The sequence below is a fragment of the Garra rufa genome, chromosome 8, assembly GCF_049309525.1.
Source record: "Garra rufa chromosome 8, GarRuf1.0, whole genome shotgun sequence".
Classification (NCBI taxonomy): domain Eukaryota; kingdom Metazoa; phylum Chordata; class Actinopteri; order Cypriniformes; family Cyprinidae; genus Garra; species Garra rufa.
In genome coordinates, this window is record NC_133368.1 from 31,285,046 (window position 1) to 31,310,342 (window position 25,297).

The window sequence follows — 25,297 nt, forward strand, 5'->3', positions numbered from 1 at the left end:
GACCAGGTGCGTTACCAGATGTCCGTTGCCTTGGAGACGGGTGTCTGGTTAACAATCTCTGGGGCGACAAATTCTGGAGTGCCATATTTGCAGTACTGTGCCTCATCAGGCGTGAACTTTACAGCATTTCCGAAATCACAAACGCGGATCTGATCACTACTAGGGTCTGCCATGAGGATATTATCAGGCTAAGCGGAAAAAAGAAGAGTCTAGTCAACACATCGTTTTCTTACTGTGATTATTGCTTACTTATGGAGGGAAATGACAATGACAGCAATTACATAACATTTACCTTTATGTCTAGATGAAGTATGTCATGCTGATGAAGATAACTAATACCCTCCAACAGTTGCCTCACGCTGGATCGAATCTGTAGTAAACAATTCAGACAGTTTAGGGATACATATCACCTTTGCTACTCCTGTCCTTATTCTCTAAAATCTGAGGCTACTTTCAACTGTGAAATAAAAGAATACATTCTTTATCCTCTAGGTAACTAGAGGATGCAAAGAGAAATGGCCCAGGACAAATCCAATTGTGGCAAACTGTAAGAGAATAGTCTGTTAAAACTTTAAATAATCAAACTGCTTCACCCACCTCTGACTCCATTACTGTTGATTTCTTTGTAAGTCTGTCGAGAAGCTCCTCATGGCAACTTTACACATTGTCAAGGACAATCACAGTGATGGGGCAAAGCTTGTGATCAACTAATCATCACTACAACTTGTGAGATGAAGTGTGATTGTGCCAGATTGGATTTGAGATAGTGTACACTACCAGTCAAAAGTTTTTGAACTGTAAGATTTTTAATGTTTTTAAAAGAAGTCTCTTCTGCTCACCAAGCCTGCATTTATTTGATCCAAAGTACAGCAAAAACAGTACAATTTTGAAATATATTTACTATTTAAAATAACTTTTTTCTATTTCAGTATATTTTAAAATGTAATTTATTTCTGTGATTTCAAAGCTGAATTTTTAGCAACATTACGCCAGTCACATGATCCTTCAGAAATCATTCTAATATTCTGATTTGCTGCTCAAAAACATTTATCATAAATAAAATAAAATAAATGTTTTTTGAAAAGCTGGATAGAATTTTTTTAGGTTTATTTGATGAATAGAAAATTCAGAAGAACAGCATTTATCTGAAATAGAAATCTTTTGTAACATTATAAATGTCTTTTAATCAATTTAAAGCACCCTTGCTAAATAAAAGTATTAATTTCTATAATTTATTCTCATCCCCAAAAAATAAATATATTACACTGACTCCAAGCTTTTGTATTTTGTGTGTCACAAAAGCTTTTTATTTCAGATAAATGCTGATCTTTGGATCTTTTAATTCATCCAAGAATCCTAAAAAAGTACTCATCTATTTAGATATTATTATTAATAATAATAATAATAATAATAATAATAATAAAAATGAAGGATCATGTGACACTGAAGACTGGAGTAATGATGCTGAAAATGTAGCTCTGAAATCATAGGAATAAATTACATTTTAAAATATATTCAAATACAAATACTATTTTAAGTAGTAAAAATATTTTACTGTTTTTGCTGTACTTTGGATCAAATAAATGCAAGCTTGGTGAGCAGAAGAGAATTCTTTAAAAAACATTAAAAAGCTTACTGTTCAAAAACTTTTGACTGGTAGTGTACAAAGCAGGGTCCAAAAGCGAAAACACATCTGTTTTACACAGCAATTATTATTTTATATATTTTAATAATAATAGTATAAGTTCAGTGTTCAATTATAAAAAAATAACAGTATCAGTATTTGGTTTGTTTTACGTTTGCAACCTAGAAGTAGTGGAAAACCTTTATATTTTATATTCATTTTAAACTATTCTGTTTCCAATTTTTAAAAAGCCTAAAACTTTCTGCTTAAATGTGATTTGAATTCCAGATTCAAATATGGACTCAAGAATTTCAGTCTCCACTCTGTGATTGCATCAATTTAAGTGCATGTTTTATGTAAGATGTCCTTTCTTTGTTGTCTTCCCAGGAGACTTTGCCTTGAAGGACACATAAGCCAACTATTTGTGACAGTCGAAGAACAGATGGACTGAAGCAATACACACCGGAACGATTCTAAGGCAGGTGTGAATATATATGGCACAGATTACACAAGCAGCTGTAACACCTCTCAGTGCAGAAGGCCACTATTCATCTGTACTTCTGACTCATAAAATTATAAGTCATCATGGCAAACTTTAAATGTCACAAAGTTTAAAATAAAAACTTAAACTTTGCTTAATTAAGCTTGCTTTTATGGTCGGTGATCCCTAAAGCTCTCAAAGATGTTAAAGGATACAGCTCTGTAATGATGATGACCGCATTCTTCTTCTCAAAGGCGTCGTGAAAGTAGAGGATCCTCTCATGGTCTAGATGAGAGAGGATGTTCAGCTCTCTCAGAGCGGAGGTCTTCCGTTTAGCCCGAGCGGAAATGAACTTGGCTGCATATTCATTCTTTCCAGCCTTCTGTATCACTCGTTTCACGTATGAGAACGCCCCTCTAAGAAAATAACATTTCTCATCAAATCATAGAAAATAGAACATTTGTTTGGGGAAAAAAGGTGAAAAACTATAGCATAATAATAGCATAATTCAGCCAATGAAAAGATAAAAACAAAAGAAACCATCACAGAATTTGTAATGGTTTTGCTGATTGTAGTGGGACTTGTATTGATTTAAATGGAAACCCTGTGGGTTTGTACTGGTAATTGGTCGCCTTCTATTGGTGGCTTTTTAAAACCTAATGGAATGTGTCATAAAAAAATCAATGGTTTTAATGGTTAAAAGTTGATGGTTTGTAATATTTGTAATGGCATTTGTAGGGGAAACCATTAGAATTTCTGTGATGGTGTACGGATAAATGTTGTGTAAAATACTCAATTTTGCATTAAATTCATATTCATAATCATCTTTTTTTGTTCTCCATTTGCAGTTTAAATGTTGGCAAAACATTCAAGGAATCAAAGAGTGCACCTATGATGCCCTAACATCCTTTTAGTGCAAACAGCTCACTAGGTTTTGGAAAAGAGCTATTATGCGTGTAGTGCTGTAGCATGTGTCGGGTTCAGGTCTTAATAGAACGGTGGCAGTCGGCCATGAAGACTATAATTAAAGCAAAGAGAGAGCGACAGCATGCAGAGCAGAGATACAGCGCCACAATGGCTGCACTCTTCTCCGCCCAGTCGAGTGCTCAGTGTACCACTGTGTCAAACAAATAACCCTCCCTTTAAAAATATGGCTTTGACCATCTTACATTAAACAGTTTTAAAGTCACATTAATGCTAAATTGACCTGAAATGGTTTAAGGAGCACAATGAGCATACTGACTAGAGCTGTTGATTTAATTGCATAATATGTTGATTAATTAACCACATTTAAATCAACATTTGCATTTGTACAAACCTAAAAGGTCTGTATGAGTCACAGAGATCCAATTTTCTACAACTTGTGAAATTTCAAGGGTTTTGTGGCCTATTCTGAAGTGGCTGAATCATTCTTTGATTATGGAGCTTGAAATACCCTACCAAAAGTGTATTTTTAATAATGTGCCAACTCTTTCATCGGCTGACGCTTTATTAAACCTTAGACGTGTGTGTGATGAGTCAGAAGACCTGAGATCTGTCATCAGTGAGAGCTGATGGAGTCGGCTTTTTGAGTTTCTAGGCCGACAGAGGAAATCATTAGAGATAAATGGTGCATGTCCAAGTGAGGCTCAGGGCGAATGACTCACCTCCCAATTTCCTTGTGAACGTCATAGTAATCAGTGAGCCTCCGCATCTTTCTTAGGATGGACGCCTCATCCTCCATGGGGTCGTCTTTGTACTGTTTAGCTAGACACAGAAAGTCAAGAAAAGCAATCAGGAATTACAAAGATAATTTCTAAAAGCCAGTCCAAATTAACTGGCAAGCTTTGCTTGATCAGGGTACACATGCACTACAAGTTTAATAGATGCTTATTTTCAAACATTTCAACATGTTCATGACCACTTTAATGTACACAAAAATTGTAATATAAATATATATAAATAATAATAAATGTGTATTTTTTTTTCAGAACGATAGAAAGAGCTATAGATAAAAAGAACGACAGAAAGAACTATAGAAAGATCGATAGATAGAATGACAGAACGACAGAAAGATTGATACAAATAGCAATAGATAGAACGATAGAATGGTAGAAAGAACGATAAAGTGATAGAATGATAGATAGACTGACAGAAAGAATGACAGAACGATAGATAGAATGATAAAGCAATAGAAAGAATAATAGAACAATAGAAAAAACAACAGAAAGAATGATAGAACGATAGATAGATCGATAGATAGAATGATAGATAGACAGACCGACAGAAAGAATGACGAGAATGACATAGAATGATAGACAGAACTATAAATAGATAGAATGACAGAAAGAATGATAAAGCGGTAGAAAGAATGATAGAACAATAGATAGAACGATAGAAAGAATAGAAAAAAACGACAGAAAGAATGATAGAACGATAGAAAGAGCGATAGATGATAGAACAATAGAAAGATCAATAGAATGAAAGATAGACAGACTGACAGAACGATAAAAAGAATGACAGATAGAATGATAGAAATACGATAGAAAGAATGATAAAGTGATAGAAAGAACGATAGAACAACAGATAGAACAATAGAAAAAAATGACAGAATGATAGAACGATAGAAAGATCGATAGATAGAATGATAGACAGACCAACAGAACGATAGAAAGAATGACAGATAGAAAGATAGATATAACGATAGAAAGAACGATAAAGCGATAGAAAGAACAATAGAACAACAGATAGAACGATAGAAAGAACAATAGAAAAAACGACAAAGAATGATAGAACAGAAAGAACAATAGATAGAATGATAGAATGAATAATAGAATGATAGATGTTAGAACAATAGAAAGAACGAAAGAATGATAGGACAATAGATAGGACGATACAAATATTGATTGACTGACAGAAAGAACAGCAGAACGATAGAACGATAGAAAGATAAAACGATTGAAAGAACAATAGATAGACTGACAGAAAGAACGACAGAATGATAGAAAGATAAAACGATAGAAAGAACAACAGAACAATAGATAGAACGATAGAAAGAACGACAACAAGATAGATAGATAGATAGATAGATAGATAGATAACGATAAAGCGATAGAAAGAACGATAGAACAATAGATAGAAAGAATGACAGAACGATAGATATATAGAACGATAGATAGATAGATAGACAGACAGATCGATAGATCGAAACTTCAGGGACCACAGAAGGACAAAGGTATCACCCATAAAAATTTGATCTCAGGCCTGTGACAGTGCTGGATTTATCACTTTGTTCTATCTCACCTGGTTAGGACACGAGGCTGCAGTAAGGTGGAAACAACGTGCTTAGAAATACAAGCTCCTTTATTAAAGTGAAAGTGCTTACTGATGTGGACGGTCAGCTCAGCCTTGCAGGACACAGAACCAGCCAGATTCTTAGCAGTACAGGTGTAAACTCCTGAGTCGTCGGCTTGAGTGTTCAGTACCACTAGAGAACATTCATTGTCATCGTACACAAATGTGAAATGGCTGCTTTCGGACAGCAGGGTGTCCCCCTGAAAAATCAGAGGAAAACGGCTGAGTGGCCATCCCGCTGTTGTGATTTGAATCTAAAATGCATTTGTGTGGGTTTGAGGTGAACAGGGTAGTGACGAATTAAATAGAAGCCACAGCCTTGAGGCAGGAGATGGAATATCCAACAGTATCATTCAAAGCATAAATTAGCATGATTTACAGTATGTGATGCTCCCAAGGGATATAGCTCAAGGGAAGCGATGTTAGTGAGAGATCAGAAGGAGGGGCTGACATGGTTTGAATAAAAGTCAGATCTACCTTTGAAGTAAGTTTTTTTCAGATGTACAGTCAAACCAAAAATTATTCAGACACAGTGTTGTTTTCGTCAACGATGACGATGACGAAATCATTTCGTTGACGGCACTTTTTTTCATGACGATAACGAAATGATGACGAGATAAAAATGGCTCTTTGATGACTAAAACATTACGAGACGTGTGTGAGTTTTCGTTGATGAGACGAGAATAGACGAAAATGTTAGTGGGTGGTCCGTCAGACGTTTAAAATGCATGACATTTCTGCTTATTGTGCATGCCAATTAAAACCTAAAAAGTATCTGCCGCTATGGCAAGCCGTTTTAACATTAAATACTCTTTGCCATACTAGTATGGCAAGCGTTTTAGCATTCTATTCTTGTTTGGTTACGCCCACCACCTGGCGTGCAGCGCACAACGTGCTCAACACGTCACATTATTGTCACTCAGACAGACAGACGATTAACCATGATGGCGGCAGTTTGCACACAGGGTGGTCGCAAACGGCGAGAGGACCTATGGGTGTATTTCAAATATATGTCTTTTATGTCTAAAACCATTCCTTCATTATTGTAATTATTGGTGAAAATAGTCAATCCGGAAGCTCACAATGTGTTGAACTATAGATCTGCTATTTTCACAATTTATAAGTGACACTACCCAACAGCAAAATACTTAATGACCTACATTAATTTGTTAAAAGACTACTTTTTCCCCCTTTTTTTTTTTTACTAAAATTAGACTAAAACCTTTTTGTCTTTTCGTCGACTAAAACTATCACATATAGAAGTGACTAAAATTTGACTAAAACTAATAAGCATTTTAGTCCAAAAGACTAAGACTAAGACTAAATCTAAGATGGTTGTCAAAAACAACACTGTTCAGACACCAGATAAATTTTTTAATATTTTTCACTAGTGGGTACAGGACACTATAGTTCATTTATGTAAGTGACGATAGCAAAATAAAGTAAACTGTGACATATTATACCCAAAAATGTATACCCTATCAAAGTTATCTGACATTATCAAGATTAATTTGTTCTGACACAGTTTAACTAGTCATATTTTATTTCCATTTTCTAAAAATAATGTGAGAAATTATGAAGGTGTCTGAATAAATTTTGGTTTGACTGTAATACATTTGTGATTATCAAGACAAATTTGTTTTAACATGGTTTAACGCTGAATCCTCGTCATATTTTATTACCATTTTCTAAACTATAGAGAATAAACTGTGATAATGTGAGAAATGTTGAAGGTGTCTGAATAAATTTAATTTGACTGTAGATGGGGAATAGAAAAGAGAATAGAAAATAATTGTTTTTAAATAAGTGATTTATTAAAAGAGAACCATATTTAAAGGGATATTTCACCCAAAAATGAAAATTCAGTCATTAATTACTCACCTTTATGTCCTTCCTTCATCTTTGGGACAAAAAAAACAGGGTATTTTTGATGAAATTCGAGAGTTTTAACAATGTTCTTACTACCTTTCTAGACCTAATGTGTCAGTTGTATTGCTGTCTATGCAGAGTCAGAAACCTCTCAGATTTCATCAAAAAATATCTTAAAAAAAAATCTTAATTTGTCTTCCAAAGATGAACGAAGGTCTTACGGGTTTGGAACAACATGAAGGTGAGTAATTAAAGACAGAATTGTCATTTTTGGGAGAACTAACCCTTTAATAGTATATAAATCCTAAAAAAGAATTTTCTAAAAACACACCTTGTACCAGAGGATGTCTGGGACTGGCTTGCCTTCAACCACCACCGCAAAACGAGGAGTCTCGCCTAAATTCACATCCAGGTCTTCCATGATGGTCTCAAAAGTTGGTGCCACTAGAGAGGAGAAATCAGTGAGACCCAGAATATGTGCAATAATATAGTTTGTCATGTAGTTTTATTCTGAAATCAGCAACATACCTGCCATTTCCAAGGTTAAGATGCAGGAGTCGCTGCCGTACTTGTTGCTGGCGATGCAGGTGAGCAGACCAACATCGCTGTTCTTTACCTTGCACAGCTTCAGCGTATGCTGGTCATCATCAGGCATGCTCAACTCAAACAGACCCGGTCTGTTAGACAATGTCACTGCTCCTCTGAAAACATAACAGCAGAATAATTACTTGTTTTCTTTTGGCCAACTACTTTAATATGTCCTTGCAAAAGCAAAATATTTTAGGTTATATGACTATACAATTTAACAGATGCAAGAAACAAAAGACCAAATGGAATTAGGTGTAAAACGTTTTTTGATTTATTAATGTTTCTTTGATGTTGTGTTTTTAAAGGCGAGAAAGAACACTAGCGCTGTTCTGTATATGCGCTCAGAGACGGAGCAGAACACGGACATGTAAAGTTATCTTTTAGCTAAAGGTGTGCGCCTAAATGGTCAAATGCACGCAAATATATTTCAAAATGAGGCGGTTTATGATTATTCATGTAAACCCTTGTCAGTTATATCTTAAATTATCATAAACAGTTGAGAATGAAAATACGTGTAAGCGGCAACAAATAATATTCCTTCTGCCGTCTCTGTGCTTAATATTACTAAAACGTAAAAATACAAAGAGAAACATCACTCACTGCTCTTGAATGGAGGACTTTTGTAGTTTTAATAGGAAACAAAGCATGTTTAATGTTTACAGTGAAGACGCGGTTTTTATTTTACATTCAAATAATTACATTCAATTTCTGTAGTAGGCTGTTAGGCTACTTTAGACTTGAATAAAAATATTCAGGGTTTTTTTTCTTCAAAAAAAGTACTGTTTTTTTTTTTCTTAAATTATAGCAACAAAGAATCATTAGCATAGGGAAAAACTTGTGCGGCACGTCTATATACAAAGTTATTCTGGGAATCATGATTTGAAAAGGATGGAAGGCAATCAATTGTATAGATAATAGGGATGTAACGATATTATCAATATTGTGATATCGCGATAGCAAAACTGTCTTGTGACGATATGAAACGATAGGTCTTCCGGGCAAAAAATGCCATTTTTAAAATATATTTAAAGCCATTATGCTTTGGCACAGTATCTGTCAAATCAACTAAAACCGAAATCGGTTGGCTTAAGCCCTTTACCAAGTCTGTTTACGTTGTGCGCTTTAAAGTGAAGCATGCACTTCGTTCAGGCGATCAGCTCGTGATCTGGTGTTTTCCGTGCCTCAGAATGTTTCCGTTTACAGTGAATGAATGCAGTAAGCTCTGTGCTGTGAGTTTAGCATGTGTTTTTGAACAAATAAATTTTTGTGGCAGACGCAGCCAGACTAGATCTGAAGCTGGAGTTTGTGTCTTGAAGCTTGCAAATATACAGTATATATCCAACCACTTTTGTTGAATGTAAAAGAGCATCTTAGACATTCTAGTAAACATCTTTTTTGTGTTTGACAGAAGAAACAGCATAAGGATGAGTAAATGATGAGAGTATTTTAATTTGAGCAATTTATCCTTTTAAGTTTTGTATCAACAGTTTTATAAGTTATGAATAATTATTACGCATAGCAAAACATACCCATTCCATATAGAAGCCAGTTTCTGCCACTGAATAAAACTTTTTGTCTCACAATTCTGACTTCTTTTACTCTGAATTGCGTGATACAAACTTTTATTCTCAGAATTGTGAGAAAAAAACTCACAATTGCGTGACATAAACTCGCAATTGCGAGTTATACAGCCAGAATTGCATGATATAAAATCAGAATTGCATGATATAAACTTGCAATTGAGTTATAAAGTCAGAATTGAAAAAAAGTCAAAATTGCAAGATATAAATTCTGAGGAAAAAAAGTCTCAATTGCTAATTATATCCTGCAATTCTGACCTTATCTCATGATTTTGATATTATAATTTGCAAATGCAAGTTTATATCATCCAATTATGACTTTTTTTACTTGCAATTGCAAAATTATATTTCACAATTCTCAGAAAAAAAGTCAGAATTGCATAAAAAAGAACTGTTACAATTACCTTTTAATTTTCCTCAGAATTACGTGATATAAAGTAAAAATTGCAAGATATAAACTCGCAATTCTAAAAAAAAAAAAGAAAAAAAAAGGTTTATATCCTGCAATTCTGACTTTTATCTCAAAATTTGGACATAATAATTTGCAAATGCGAACTTATATCATGCAATTCTGAATTTATTACTTGCAATGGCAAGTTTATATTATAATTCTGAGAAAAGAAAAAAGAAAAAAAGTCACAATTATTATTATTATTTTAATTCAGTGGCGGAAACAGCCTTAATTACAAAATGATCCAAATGGAACAAAATGCAAAATACCTCTTTCGTGTGACTGATGCATTGAAGTGGTTGAGAGTGACTGTGATGCTTACTCACAGTTGAAAGTTATAAAGTCAGAGTTGCGCGATATAAACTCACAATTGTGAGTTATACAGCCAGACTTGTGTAATATAAAGTCAAAATTGCAAGATATAAACTTGCAATTCGAAAGAAAAAAAAGTCACAATTGCGTTTATATCCTGCAATTCTGACTTTACCTCACAATTTTGACATAACTCGAAAATGGGAGTTTATATCAGGCAATTCTGACTTTATTACTTTGCTAATTGCAAGTTTATATCTCAAAGTTCTGAAAAAAGGTCAAAATTGCTAGAAAAAAAGGTCAGAATTGTGAGATTAAAAGTCACAATTACCTTTTTTTAATTCAGTGGCAGAAACATGCTTCCATGATTCCGAAAAAATTCAATGCAATCAAACTGCAAAATACCTCTTCCATGTGACCGATGCATTGACGTGGTTGAGAGTGACTGTGATGCTTAAGGGCTGCTTCTCCACCATATACACAATGTCCGGCTTGTCAATAATTACAGGAGCTTCCTGGAGGTACGGACCTGCAGACGGAGAGATAAAAGCCAGTCTCCTGCTGTAACTCATACATTTCATTGACCCGTCTGACTGTGGCTGTCCTTGTCTGCTGAGGCATACCTCTATCTAGCAGCTGCACTGGGTCGGTGGCAGGCGACGGCTTGCTAAAGGCCTTGCTGGTGATGGATAGCACCCTGAAGGCATAGCGGACACCTTTAGACAGATTGGTGATGGTATAGGTGGTCTGTTTCAGGCAAGAAGCGATGATGGTCCACTGGATCGACCCTAGAGCTTGCTGCTGAACAGCATACATCAGGGAGCTAGGATCTGGAAATAAAAATAAAAATCTTTTTGCATTAAACCCAAAACCATAAAAGGAAATCGGATTACTTCCGATACATTTTTCAACTACACTGCAAGGAGAGGAAACAGTGCTTGACAATGTGGAACAAGGACACTCAAATTTTATGACTTGGGCAGTCAATGCAGCTGTAAATCTGTGATTGTTTCCAACAACATCACCAACACAGAATATCTGCTAAAAAGCAATAAATAAAATGTTACTGTATCACAGTGCTAGTAAGCTATATTTAGCAGGTGACCATACTTGGAAATGTGTTAAGGAAATAAGAGGAGGTCAGGTTAATCATCTGTGATGCTATCCAACCAGCGTCACCACACTGTTGCTCTATCAATATTTACTGTATGCTGACAGAGTACATTTAGTATAAAGAGAGGATGCCAATAGAGTGACTCTTGGAAATAAAGATCACAAATGAGATCTCTTTAATGGAAGAGTTCACCCAAAAATTGTGTCATTTATCATCTTATATTTGTTAAATTCAAGCACTTTTGTTACACAAAGCTGTCATAGGGCTTTAGAAGACTTAAAATAAAGCGCAAAAGTAGTAGAAATAGTCCCATAGTCCCAAACTTACACCACTGGTTGAACCGAATCAAGCAATTCTGGTGCAAATAGTGGTGCAGAAATGACACACTTCACTTTTAAGAGTCCCGTTTCTCTGATTTTGTGCTTAAAAAAACAATAATCTAAAATTTGTCTATAGAGTGTCTATTTTCACTTCCCCTAAGTATCTGAGTAACAATTGATATTTAAACGAAACATAATTGTGAACTCCATTAAGAATAACTCTATTATCCTACAGCTACGAAAGAGCAACCACTGACCAATTAAAATGTTCCTTTGGGGAACTGCAAACCTTTAAATGAGAACGGCTACTGTACAAGAACAGTTTCTAAATTAAATGAATATATACATAAATAACATGCTTAATTATACCAATGGATGGATCCAGTCTTCTGGGTTTCTTCCAGCTTAGTGTGATAGTCTTGCCAGTGATGGACTCAATGACGGGGGCCCCATCTGGCGGGTCAGGAAGGATGTCTAAAACGGCAAAAGTGTCAGTCAGAATATTTATTTGGTGCCAAAGGAGTCTCTCGCTATTTTTCACACATGCATGCATATGCTGCAGCCTTAAAATAAATTGTAGTATTATTTTGAACAGTCTGGGATGTGGAAAAGATCTGAAATAAGCTGGTTATATGATGCCGATCGGGCTGCTAACTTGGGAGTGTCTGAATAATCTTTTAGGGTAACTCACGTCAGCAGTAGGCACTGGAAATCCAAAGAAAAATATTTGAAAAATACACCTTTGACCAATGAATTTTAGGTAATTATCAGAATTTTAGGTTCAATTTTAATTTTATTTAATTTTAAATAACTTCTAATTTAATCTAAACTAAAAATGATTCCCAACAGAAATCTATAAATATAAGAGTTTTAGAATACAGTTGAGGTCAAAAGTTTATATACACCTTGCAGAATCTGCAAAATAAGAGGGATCATACAAAATGCATGTTATTTTTTTATTTAGTAGTAACCTGAATAAGGTATTTCACATAAAAGATGTTTAAATTAGTCCACAAGAGAAAATAACAAATTTATAATAATAAAAATGACCCCGTTCAAAAGTTTACATACGCTTGATTCTTAATTCTTAAAAATGTGGTTACCTGAATGATCCACAGCTATGTTTTTTTGTTGTTGTTGTTGAGTGGTAGTTGTTCTTGAGTTCCTTGTTTGTCCTGAACAGTTAAATCTGCCCACTGTTCTTCAGAAAAATTCTATAGGTCCCACAATTTTTTTTGGTTTTTCAGTATTTTTGTCAATTTGAACCCTTTCCAACAATGACTATGATTTTGAGATCCATCTTTTCACACTGAGGACAACTGAGGGACTCAACTATTATGCAACTATTACAGAAGGTTCAAACGCTCACTGATGCTTCAGAAGGAAATATGATGCATTAAGATCTGGGGGGTGAAAAAAAGGCTAAATTTAAATTATTTTGTCTTCTGGGGAAGATGTAAGTATCTTCTGTAGCTTCTGAGGGGCAGTACTAAATGACAAAAATATGATATTTAGGCAAAATAAGAAAAATGTACACATTTTCATTCTGTTCAAAAGTTTTCACCCCCGGGCTCTTAATGCAACGTTTTTCCCTCTGGAGCATCAGTGTGTGTTTGAACCTTCGGTAAAAGTTGCATGAGTCCCTCAGTTGTCCTCAGTGTGAAAAGATGGATCTCATAATCATACAGTCATTGTTAGAAAGGGTTAAAATAGACAAAAATACTGAAAAACCAAAGAATTTGGGACCTGAAGAATTTTTCTGAAGAACAGTGGGCAGTTTATCTGTTTAGGACAAACAATGAACAACTATCACTAAACAACAGAAACAGCTGTGGATCATTCAGGTAACAACACAGAATCAAGTGTATGTAAACCTTTGAACAGAGTCATTTTTATTAAATTCAACTAAAGTGCTTTAAGATGCACTTTTTCTAACATATTCAAGTTGTCAAATACAGATAGCCGAAGCCAATGATATACTAAACTCACCTGTCACGTAAAGATGGGCATAGCAGGTGGCTTTGCCCACCTTATTGGATATGACACACTTGTAAACTCCTCCGTGGGCATGACAAACAGAGCGGATCACCAGGCTGTGAACATCTCTGACTACAGAAGAGAGAACATAGAGAACAAACACTTTATTTTCCTGCTATTCCCGCCACTCACACTATCATTTCCATAGGGACTGCTTTCTGGAAAAGCTTAGCAGAGCTTAAGCTAATTGAATTATATTATCAACTAACTTACACTGTGTCATTTTTCTGTCCTCTGTGCTGTCGATTCTCTTGCCATTGTGAAACCAAATTATGGTTGGATACGGCAGGCCGGCCACCTTGCACCTGAGCACAGCCTCTCTGCCCTCGACTACGTCCAGATCATAGAGCGGTTTGACAAAGTCTGGCATGGTGAAACGTTCCACCTCATTTTCAGGCACCTCAGGTTCTTCGGGAATGGAGGGCATTTTTTCCAGCTTTGCTCTGGTAAAGATCAAATCAAAAACCAAAACCATCAAGATGTTACATTTTTATGGACAAAATGGTTACATGAAAGAACATTTTAGTGATTTTTGTTATTTGACACTTCACCCAAAAATGAAAGCTGTCATCTTAAACCTGTTAAAATGCTGTTTTTAATCTGTGCACAAAGCTATAATATCCATTCTGAAGACTGTATAGACAACATTATGGTGTGGAACTAAACAGCCACGTCGAACTATCCTTACAAAAAAAAATTACAACAATTCTTTGAAATGTTTCCTTTTTATGTTCCATGGACAAAATAACTCCATACAGGTTTGTATGGAAGTTTTTTTCTGTCAAAGAATAACAAAATTTTTTTATTGTCTTAATTATCTCACAATTCCGACTTTTCCCCTTCACAATTCGGAGTTTATATTTCACAGTTCACTCTTTTTTTTCCTCTCTCGAATTATTAGATATAAACTTGCAATTGTAAGAAAAAAAGCTAAAATTGTGAGATAAAAATGCACATTTATTTTTTTATTTCTTCTTGCAATTTGTCAGAATTCTAACTTTTTTCTTTCTATTGCAAGTTCATACCTCAAAATTCAGACTTCTCTTCTCAGAATTATGAGTTTATATCTCACAATTCTGAATATTTCTCTCAAAATTGTGTCACAATTTGAGTTGATATTTCACAATTAAAAACTTTTTCTCAGAATTGCAAGCAAAAAAGTCACAATTACCTTTTTATTTTTTATTTCTTATTCCTTCCGGGGACTTTTCCCAATTAGATTTTTTCCCCCCTGAAAATTGCGAGTTTACATGTCGCAATTCTGACTATTTCTCTCAAAACTGTTTGTCGCAATTCTGACTACAAGAAAAAAAAGTCACAATTACCTTTTTATTTCCTATTCCTTGTGGCGCCTTTTCACAATTTTAACTTTTTCTGGAAAATTGCAAATTTATACCTCACAATTCAGACTTTTTTTCTCAAATTGTTAGATATAAACCCATAATTATGACAAAAAAAGTCACAATTGTGAGATAAAAATGCACAATTACCTTTTTATTTTTTTATTTTTTAATTCCTTCTCGAGACTTCCCACAATTCTGCTGTTTTCTCACAATTGCAGATTTATATCTCAAAATTCAGACTTTTTTCCTCACAATTATGAGTTTATCTCACAATTATGACTTTTTCCTCAGAGTTGCAAGAAAAGTCACAATTACCTTCTTATGGTGACTTTTCACAATTCTGACTTTTCCCCCCTCACAAATCTAAATTTATATCTCACAATTCAGACTTTTTTTAATTGTTAAATATAAACACACAATTATGAGAAAAATGCACAATTGTGAGATTAAATGCACAGTTATTATTTTTTTTAATTCCTTATTCCTTTCTGCGACTTCTCACAATAATTTTTTCTTGCAATTGCAGGTTTATATCTCAAAATTCTGACTTTTCTTCTCAGAATTATGAGTTGATATCTTGCAATTCTGACTATTACTCTCAGAATTGTTTATGTCGCAATTCTCAAAATTGCAAGAAAAAAAAGTCACAATTACCATTTTTTTTTTTTATATTTCTTTACTGGAAATTGCTAGTTTATATCTCACAATTAAGACTTTTTTTCCAGATAAATATAAAACCACAATTACAAGAAAAAAAGTCAAAATTTTAAGATAAAAATGCACAATTGCCCTTTTTATGTACAGCACTTTGAATTACCATTGTGTATGAAATGTGCTATATAAATAAACTTGCCTTGCCTTTTATTTTTTATTAAATATTTTTTTATCAATATTATTCCTTCTTGCGATTTCTTGCAATTGCAAGTTTATATTTAAAATTCAGACTTTTCTTTTTAATTGTTAGATATAAACCTACAATTAAAGAAAATTTCACAATTGTGAGATAAAATGCACAATTACCTTTTTATTTCTTATTCCTTTCTCCGACTTCTCACAATTATTTTTATATGTAGATGTATTAATTTATATCTCAAAAATAAGACTTTTCTTCTCAGAGTTGATATCTCGTAATTCTGACTCTTTCTTTCAGAATTATGTCAGTTTTTCTTTAATTTTCAAGAAAAAAGTCACAATTACCTTTTTATTTATTTTTTTCTTATTCCGTGTGGTGACTTTTCACAATTTTGACTTTTTTTCTGGAAATTGCCAGTTTATATCTCACAATTCAGACTTTTTCTCAGGATTATTTCTTTCAGAATTGTGTTTATATCTGAGATTATATCTCGCGAAAGAAGAAGAACTTTCATTTCTAGGTGAGCTAAACCTTTAAAACAACGTCAGAGTAAATCATTAGTCACAAGGTCATACATTTGAGAGGATATTGCCGGTCTGGGCTCCTGCACATATAGCTCCGCTGCACACTCGTCCTCCCCGTACGAGTTCCGCGCTACTACTGTGTACAGACCCTCATCTTCATTACTAACATGAGAAATGATTAATGAATGCCGTCCTCCTTCTTTTAAAATTCGAACGTCTTCGCTTTCCTCCAGCGGATGATCTGTTGACACAAGACATGACACACAAATGACTCAACCATCTTAATGTTACTTTACAGGACTGACACTGGGAGGCACTCAAGGGAATTAGACTCATACCAAAGTGGCTCCAGATGACCTGAGGAGGTGGCGTCCCGCTGACCTTGCAGTCAAATCGAGCATTACGACCCTCGATAACTTCTAGTACATCCAGCTTACGGGTGAAGAGGGGCTCTATGGATGCTACGACCTTTAGCTTGGCACTAGATGTCAGCTCCTCTATAAATCACATGACATGTGAAGTACAACAGGCAGTTTAATAAGGGTCAGGTGCTACACCCAGCCAAGAAAATGCAATTCCTTGTGATACAGACTTGTTGGTGTATTTAAAAAAAACTGCTCACCTTTAGCTGTGCTCAGTTTGCAGGTGTATGTTCCACTGTCATCCTCATGTACTGAGTTAAGCAACAGCCTGCACCTTTTCCCATCAAAGTGCATCTTACAGTTCAACAGAGCTGGTTGGATGAGTTTCCCATCTGACAGCCAATCAACATCTGTGTCCTGCGGGCCGATCACATGACACTCGAACAAGGCAGTCTCCCCTGCCTTCACCATCACGTCCCTCACTGGCCGAATGATGGCCAGGCCTGGCTCTATTGGACGAGCTGCAGGAAAAATGATAAAGATCAATCAACGTTTGGTCAAGAAAAGCACCCCATATAAGGAAGTCCAAAGCTTAAGTTTAAAGCTCACAGGAGTCTTTGCGTGGGTCTAATCTGCTGCAGATATAGGAGACATAGTCTGCTAATAGCATGTGTTGTACAGCAGAGCTGAAATATTAGGATAAAATGCTAATACGTTGTCTGTCAGCATAATCCGTTCATGGCTCAGTACGGATCAGCTCAAAATTATACCCGGAATTCAAAATTGCCTGGACTGAGCTTTTGCAGACTTGATCTTAAAGGGATAGTTCACTCAAAAATGAAAATTCTGTCATTAATTACTCACTTTCATTTCGTTCCAAACCTGTAAGACTTTTGTTCGTCTTCGGAACACAAATTAAGATATTTTTGATGAAATCTGAAAGATTTCTGATCCTGCGTAGACAGCAACACAACTACCACATTCAAGGCTCAGAAAGCTAGTAAGGATATTGTTGAAATAGTCCATGTGACATCAGCGAAAGAGAATAAATTGTTGAATAAAGTCATTATTTTTGTTTTATGTAGCTTTAAAAAATCGTATGTCTGATGCCACATGGACTTTCTAACTACCTTTCTGGGCCTTGAATGTAGTAGTTACATTGATGTCTTTGCAGGGTCAGAAAACTCTTAGATTTCATCAAAATATCTTAATTTGTGTTCTGAAGATGAACAAAGGGTAATTACAGGAAGTTCATTTTTGGGTAAACTGTCTTTATATAATGCATATTATGCCCAAAAAAGCTTGAGAAAGCTACAAACTGCTCATAATGTAAAGTACTTCAACTAGAGGGATTTTCAGGGCAAGAAGAAAGTATTTTAATGCTGCAAATGACACCCATCATCTTTAAGAAACTGTACAGAACAGAACAGAACATGAAGCCCTTACCTTTCACCTCTAGTTTGCTCTCACACTGTTTAGTCCCATACTCGTTGATGATCTTGCAGGTGTAAACACCAGAGTCTGACTTCTGTGCTGATTTAATAATCATCTCAAAGTTGCCTTCCTCCGTCTCATGGACAATATGCCGGGCACCTGTTTTAATGGTCACTCTGTCTCTCAGCCTGATACAAAGGAAAATAAAAGTTTCGTTATGACACAATACATCAAAATGAACACTGACCATACTGCTAAAAACTAGATTATGAAATATCTAGACAAATATGACCATGGACCACAAAAGTTTTTTTTTTTTTTTTTAATTGAGATTTATACATGTGGAACCTGAAAAAATAAGCTTTCTATTAATGTATGGTTTGGTAGGATAGGACAATATTTGGCCTATTTTTTTTTTTTTTACTATTTGAAAATATGCAATCTGAGGGTGCAGGAAAAAAACTAAATATTGAGAAAATCGCCTTTAAATTTGTCCAAATGAAGTTCTTAGCAATGCATATTACTAATCAAAAATAAGTAGGAAATTTAAAAAATATCATCATGGAACATGATCTCAATGATTTTTGGCATAAAAGAAAAATCAATAATTTTGACCCATTCAATGTATTTTTGGTTAATTCTACAAATATACCTGTGCTCCTTAAGACTGGTTTTGTGTTCCAGGGTCACAAACAAAGGTAAAGATATGAACGTACCAATAAAGCATGGGTTTAGGTTGTCCGCTTACTCGAACAGACATCATCACCTCTTGACCCTCTATAACTGATTGGTCTCCAATAACAACCTGTTATGTTGGTGAACAGAGAGGCTCATTATTGTTTAGCAAAGATAATAGAAACTAAAAACATTAAATGGAAACATGCAGATAATATGAACCACTAAAGGGACATGTTAGTGGTAAAAAAAAACTGAGATGGGAGGAAAAAAACATTTTCAATGCTTTTGCGTTTTCTCCTAAAACCTTGACATTTCCCTGAAAAAAAAATGCACTTGCTTGCAAAACATTTCGGTTCCCCACAAAACTTTTGTGATAGAAATAAAATGAAGTGGAAGGATGTGAACGAACGCAGTGTTTCTTGGTGGAACACAATACTTTTACGAGAAAAACTTAAGATCATCTTTTACATGCACAAAAATATCCCAAAAATATTCAGCATCTCCATGTTCTCCAAAAAAGAATAGCAGGGATGGCCATGTTTTAGATTTTTTGGATTATGAGAATTACATGTTCACATGTTAAGCATATTTTCTGGAATAGAAAGAGGATTTTCCTTGATTGGAAAATAATGTGCATCCAAAAGTGTTCAATGATATAGTGTTGGCCAAAATGATCAGAACACTAGAATTTTCACCAGATAAAAATTGTTATAAGTCAGTTATTTCTATCTTTTGCTGTAGTGTGTCAGTAGTAAATATCAGTTTACATTTCCAAACATTCATTTTGCCATTAACTGTAATAATCCAGTGAGATTTGTGTTTGCACAAGGGTCTGACAACAGCCAGTGCTCCACACAGAGATCTGATCTCATCATCATCATCCAGTCTGTCTGGAATGACATGAAGAAACAGAACAAACTGAGACAGACTAAATCCAGAAGAACTGTGGCAATGTCTCCAAGATACTCCAAGAAACCTACCTGCAAAGTTACAGTACTGTTAAAAGTTTTAGGCACTTGCTGTAAAATGAGGATGCTGTAAAAATAATGTAATAGATTTTCTTTATCATTTAACTTCTATTAACTAAACTAAATCAACATTTGGTGTGACCATCCTTTGCTTTTAAAGCAGCTTTTGCCCTAGGTTTTGCTTTGCAGGTAGGTTTCTTGAAGCATCTTGGAGACGTTGCTACAGTTCTTTTGGATTTAGTCTGTCTCAGTTTCTTCTGTTTCTTCATGTTATTCCAGAAAGACTGGATGATGATGATGATGAGATCAGATCTCTTTGTGGAGCACTGGCTGTTGTCAGACTCCTTGTGCAAACAAAAATCTCACTGGATTATTACAATTAATGATTGATAAACTGATATTTCCTACTGACACACTCCAGTAAAAGATAGAAATAACTGACTTAAAACCATTTTTTAGCTGGTGAAAATACAAGTGTTCTAATAATTTTGGTCACCACTGTAATATTTTGGTATTTTCTGATACCTGAAAGGATGGAGGTTCCCTGAATCGAGTATCCACAATCTTCCTCGGCTCAGGTCCCCTGTAGGAGGAGAAATCCATCCCCTCCTCAAGAGGACTGAGGTACTCCTCATCAGATGTGATGGGACTGCTGACGTCCATGGGTACACCAAGGTTCCCACGCTGGTCCTGACTGGGCTCTGTAAGACATACCAATGGGATTAGACTGGAGCAATACTTGCATGTTTACATCTCCACACTTCAGCAACTTTTCAAAAAATATAGTCAACATTCATCTCAAAAACCGCATAAAAAACATCTACAGAACAATATTTTTGTCTAAAAAAAAAAACAATAACATCACAGAGAATTGAGGAAATTCACAGAGAATTACTTTTTGCTTTTGGCTCTGACAGAGAGAAATGGATTAGAAAGGTGAAGGGTAAAAGACATGGGCTGAATACAAATCAAGAGCCTGGAAGAGAAAGGATACCATAATCCCAAATCTAAAAACAGAAATGTCCAGTGACAATGTGAATGCCAGCACTAGAGACAGATTGCTTTCAAAAAGCATCACAAAAACAGAGGATGAAAAAGATTTACTCGGTCTGAAAACAAATTTGTTTTTAGACAATAAAGAATTTTTAGTGGCATTCACATTCATATGATTTAGTGGCATTCATATGAAAACAAATTTGTTTTTAGACACTAAAGGATTTTTAGTGGCATTCATATGATTTTTCAGCTGTGCTCAATACATCTTTTTTGGTAACACTTTACAATAAGGTGTCATTTGTTAACATTAGTGTACGTATTAACTAACATGAATGAACATTGAACAATACATTTATTACACTATTTATTAATGTTTGTTAATGCTAGTTAATAAAAATACAGTCGTTCATTGTTCATGTTAGTTCACAGTGCATTAACTTGTGATTTTAATAATGCATTAGTAAATGCTGAAATTAACATTAAAATTAATAAACGCTGTAGAGGTATTGTTCATTCTTAGTTTATGTTAACTAATGTAGTCAAACTAATTTAACAAATGAACCTTATTGTAAAGTTTTACCCTTTTATTTAAGTTGAAAATAAATAATAAATCAGATCTTCAGCTTCTGGACAACAACAAATCTGTGTGATTGTTATGAACATCCAAGATTTTTTTGTTTAATTTTTCATCTAAAATTAGATGCCATGACAACAAAATCTGAAGACAATACAACATATGAAAACAAAATACACTAGTGCACATCTAAAAGTTAACAATTAACTTTCAGCAGATGAAAATGTTCACGATTTACTTTTTCTTCTAGAAAATCTCACTAAAACATTGCCATCTAATCTTGTGCCAATACCGCCAGCCATCAACTAGCAATACTAAGTAGCATGTATGTTCATGCCTGTGATGTAAACTAAAAGCTATTAGCTATTTGACCCTGTAATGCTTCTGTCGGGTCCTGCTTCAACTTCCTGTTTTAACAAACAGCAGTCGTCTAGCCAGACCCTGGACCACAAAACCAGTCACACCGTAAGTAGCACGGATATATTTGTAGCAATAGCCAACAATACATTGTATGGGTCAAAATTATTGTTTTTTCTTTTATGCCAAAAATCATTAGGATATTAAGTAGAGATTATGTTCCATGAAGATATTTAGTAAATTTCCTACCGCAAAAATATTAAAACGTAATTTTTGTTTAGTAATATGCCTGCAAAGAATGTAATTTAGACAACTTTAACAGCGATTTTTTTGCACCCTAAGATTCCAAATAGTTGTATCTCAGCTAAATATCGTCCTAACAAACCATACATCAACGGAAATCGGAATGGACTTATAGAAATAAACTGAGGTACGTGTGTAAACACTTGAAACCGTTTGCCGTGAGAGGCCCGAAGCCACAGCGTGCAGTGAGACCCTGCGATGCATGTTCCAGGAGAAAAAATAGACACCGTGTCTCTTCTTACAACAGCTTAGAGCATATATATTACCGTGAACCCGGGTTTGATTCTAATTTCAAAGCGGTAACATTTTCAAGAACACCAAACGGCTCAAAGGTTCACTTTTTACTAAAGAAAAAACTGAACTTTACAAACTTCAACAACATTTTTTTTTACAATTCTGTAACATTGTACAATTCTTTGGAAACCCACCATGCTAATTCTTGAACACAAACTTACCTGGCCCTGCTCCTTCAGCCAGACCTTAGCCATGTACTAAGCGGACACTGACGGCACCAGCGCATGTTCAGTCCAGACAGTATTTGTGTTAATATGTCAGCACCTTAGTGAATGCCCCCAGATTTCAACTGGTAATCTGGCGCAGACACTATGTCTTCCCTACCCTCCCTTGCTCTTTCTCACCAGCTCTCTCACTTTCAATAAGACACTACCTCTCACATTTACATCAGCACAAACAGATGCAGATGTCCTCCCTTTTTTCCATTCAAGTCAAAGGAACTGCCATAAAATACTTCTCATAGCAACCATCCTATTTATATGCCGCTTACAAACTCTGTCGCTTCTGCTGTAGCTGTGCGAACATACTACAGTATCATGAACTGGAAAGAAAAAGACATTCATGCAAATCTTTCATCTGTCAATTAAATGGTTCTTGAAATCTCTCAGGAGCAGTTTAGCTGTCGTGTCACTGTGTTTAGCTGTTGTGGCACTGTGGAAAATAAAGACCTACTTGGCGACAACATTTAACGGCAGGTTTTAACAACATGCTGTCAATGAAGCAACACAAGGATCCACTATATATGAGATTATTAAGAGATCGTTTCATGGAAGAAGGAGAGCTAAAAATACCCCTGGCATTCATCGCCCTAATAAGGCAAAGCTTCTCTTTCTCTTTCTAACCATTAACACAAATGAAGGTGCACTAGGAGAATATTAGAATATGTATTCAGACATCTTTAGCAGACAAGTCTTATTTTGCATTTTCTACAATGATTCATGGTAAATGTGCTAAAAACCAATGCAAAAAATAAATTTTTAAATAAATAAAACATATACAATATATACAACATAAACAACAGCACAATAAATACAAATCTTAAAAACAACATAAAACCCCACAATTTGACCTTATTCTATGTTTTGTTTGACGAAAAAGTGTTTTGGCCAACATTTCCAATCTGTTTTGAATGCAATTTGCAATTCATTATGAGGCCGGAATGCAGTTAAACATTTCATATGTTCAATTTAACCTCTGGGTTGCTATGGTAACTATCCAGGCGGAACCGTGTGTTGGAGAACTCAGGAGATCTTATAGAGAGAAGGATGAATCAAAGAAGCACAAAGGAAACGATACAGGAGGCACTGGAAAACCAAACGGAAAGCTCATGTGAGAGCTGGTAGGAAGGAAAGAAGTGTTATGGTTAATTAAATGACTATTTTGCTTTAAGGGTGATTTAAACACCAACACAATGATTCTCACCCCTACCCTGCAGGGCTGCATGTTGACAGTGTGACTCACTGCCTTTGATCCTACATAGATATCTGTATTGAAATTCACTCCTCTAAAATCCCATATGTTACCCTTTAAACTCCCACATCCTCAACTCGGGCTGCAAACGCGATATGCTTATCCTTGCTGCTAAAAAATATTTACTCAAAACATTTAGTTGGAGGGATTTTCTGCATTGTTTAAAACCAAATATCCAGCTTAAGGCAAGTAATATGTTTGAATTGATTTGATACTTCTGGCTAAGACATGAAAATTAGGAAATCCATTTCTAACTCTTCTAAAAATGATTAACTTGAATTCATTCATTTTCATTGAGAGTTGGAAATTTGCTATGACATGAGTGACAGCTATCAAAATTTTGAGCAGAGCTCAGCTTTATGCTAATAATTGCATGGCAGTGTGATGACTAACAATAGGAGTCTGGATAGTGATTCGTCAACTGATACAGTGGCTGAGTAGGGATGCCAACCAACAGCAGTGCAAATTGTTCTGAATTTGTCCATTGTGTGAAATGTCCCTTTAAGAGGTGATCACATGCCCATTTTCCACAAGTTGATATGATTCTTTAGGGTCTTAGTGAAAACTTTATAACATACTTTGGTTAAAATTTCTCAATGGAAGTGTAAAACGACACCCTTTTTACCTTGCCAAAAACAGCTCTGTTCACAGCGAGCCGTTTCAGTGCATGTTCCTTTAAATGCTAATGAGCTCTGCTTACCCCGCCCCTCTCTTCTGTGGGGTGATGAGTAGTTTTCTGAGTGTAAACTTTAGTCACAGAACTTACTAACTAGCACATCATTAGGAAAGGTGAATTGCAAAAATTCATAAGATTCGTCTATAGGTGAAGCTGGATTACGAATGATTCGCGTGAACAGATGTATTTAGGCAGATCGAGGGCGCATTCCCTTCAAAAACAAAAGTAATCCTCTGCGTCTTCAGTGGCTCAGATGTCAGGAGTAAATAATGACTGCTGTGTTTATTATTACATCCAACAAAGAACACCTCAATCGCTTAAGAGACATTCTTGTCTACCCCTAGCCTGGAAAAATCCAGACCCTAATCTATTAAGATTAAGGGTCTGGGATCGAGCAATGAAAACTGCCTAACTCGAGGGGCGGCACCAAGCATGCATTTGAAACTCTAACTGCACGCAATTGGATAACGCCACGACCAATCACAACAATACACGCTTAGCTACCAGCAGAGCTAAATGATGTTTCATTAACAAAGTTCGGGAGAAGCGCGTCAGATGCTTAGCGTAAACATCACAAGTCAATCAGCGCCATAGGTTTAAATACAGCTGACTCACCTCAATTCACTCGATGGTTAATCAGTAAACCTCCACCACCCCATCTCATCACTCCGAGTTCTCGCTACTCCTATTGGGGGGTAAAGTACTCTGGGTTCGGGCCACTCCCGAGCTCGGAGTCCTTCACCGGACAGCACGCCA

The 25,297-nt window shown here is 35.4% G+C and overlaps 1 protein-coding gene across 1 annotated transcript in view; it reads right to left on the minus strand.

Moving 5' to 3' along the window:
* The window catches only part of spegb (striated muscle enriched protein kinase b), a 125,373-nt gene that overhangs the window by 21,272 nt on the left and 78,804 nt on the right, over positions 1 to 25,297 (minus strand). The window contains 19 exon segments of the mRNA XM_073846352.1: positions 16 to 188; positions 293 to 370; positions 598 to 655; positions 2,321 to 2,521; positions 3,752 to 3,851; positions 5,470 to 5,638; positions 7,639 to 7,751; positions 7,836 to 8,008; positions 10,644 to 10,767; positions 10,862 to 11,068; positions 12,042 to 12,146; positions 13,662 to 13,781; positions 13,923 to 14,152; positions 16,481 to 16,670; positions 16,768 to 16,926; positions 17,052 to 17,312; positions 18,238 to 18,413; positions 18,942 to 19,030; positions 20,397 to 20,572. Of these exon segments, the coding sequence (XP_073702453.1) occupies positions 16 to 188; positions 293 to 370; positions 598 to 655; positions 2,321 to 2,521; positions 3,752 to 3,851; positions 5,470 to 5,638; positions 7,639 to 7,751; positions 7,836 to 8,008; positions 10,644 to 10,767; positions 10,862 to 11,068; positions 12,042 to 12,146; positions 13,662 to 13,781; positions 13,923 to 14,152; positions 16,481 to 16,670; positions 16,768 to 16,926; positions 17,052 to 17,312; positions 18,238 to 18,413; positions 18,942 to 19,030; positions 20,397 to 20,572 (2,902 nt within the window).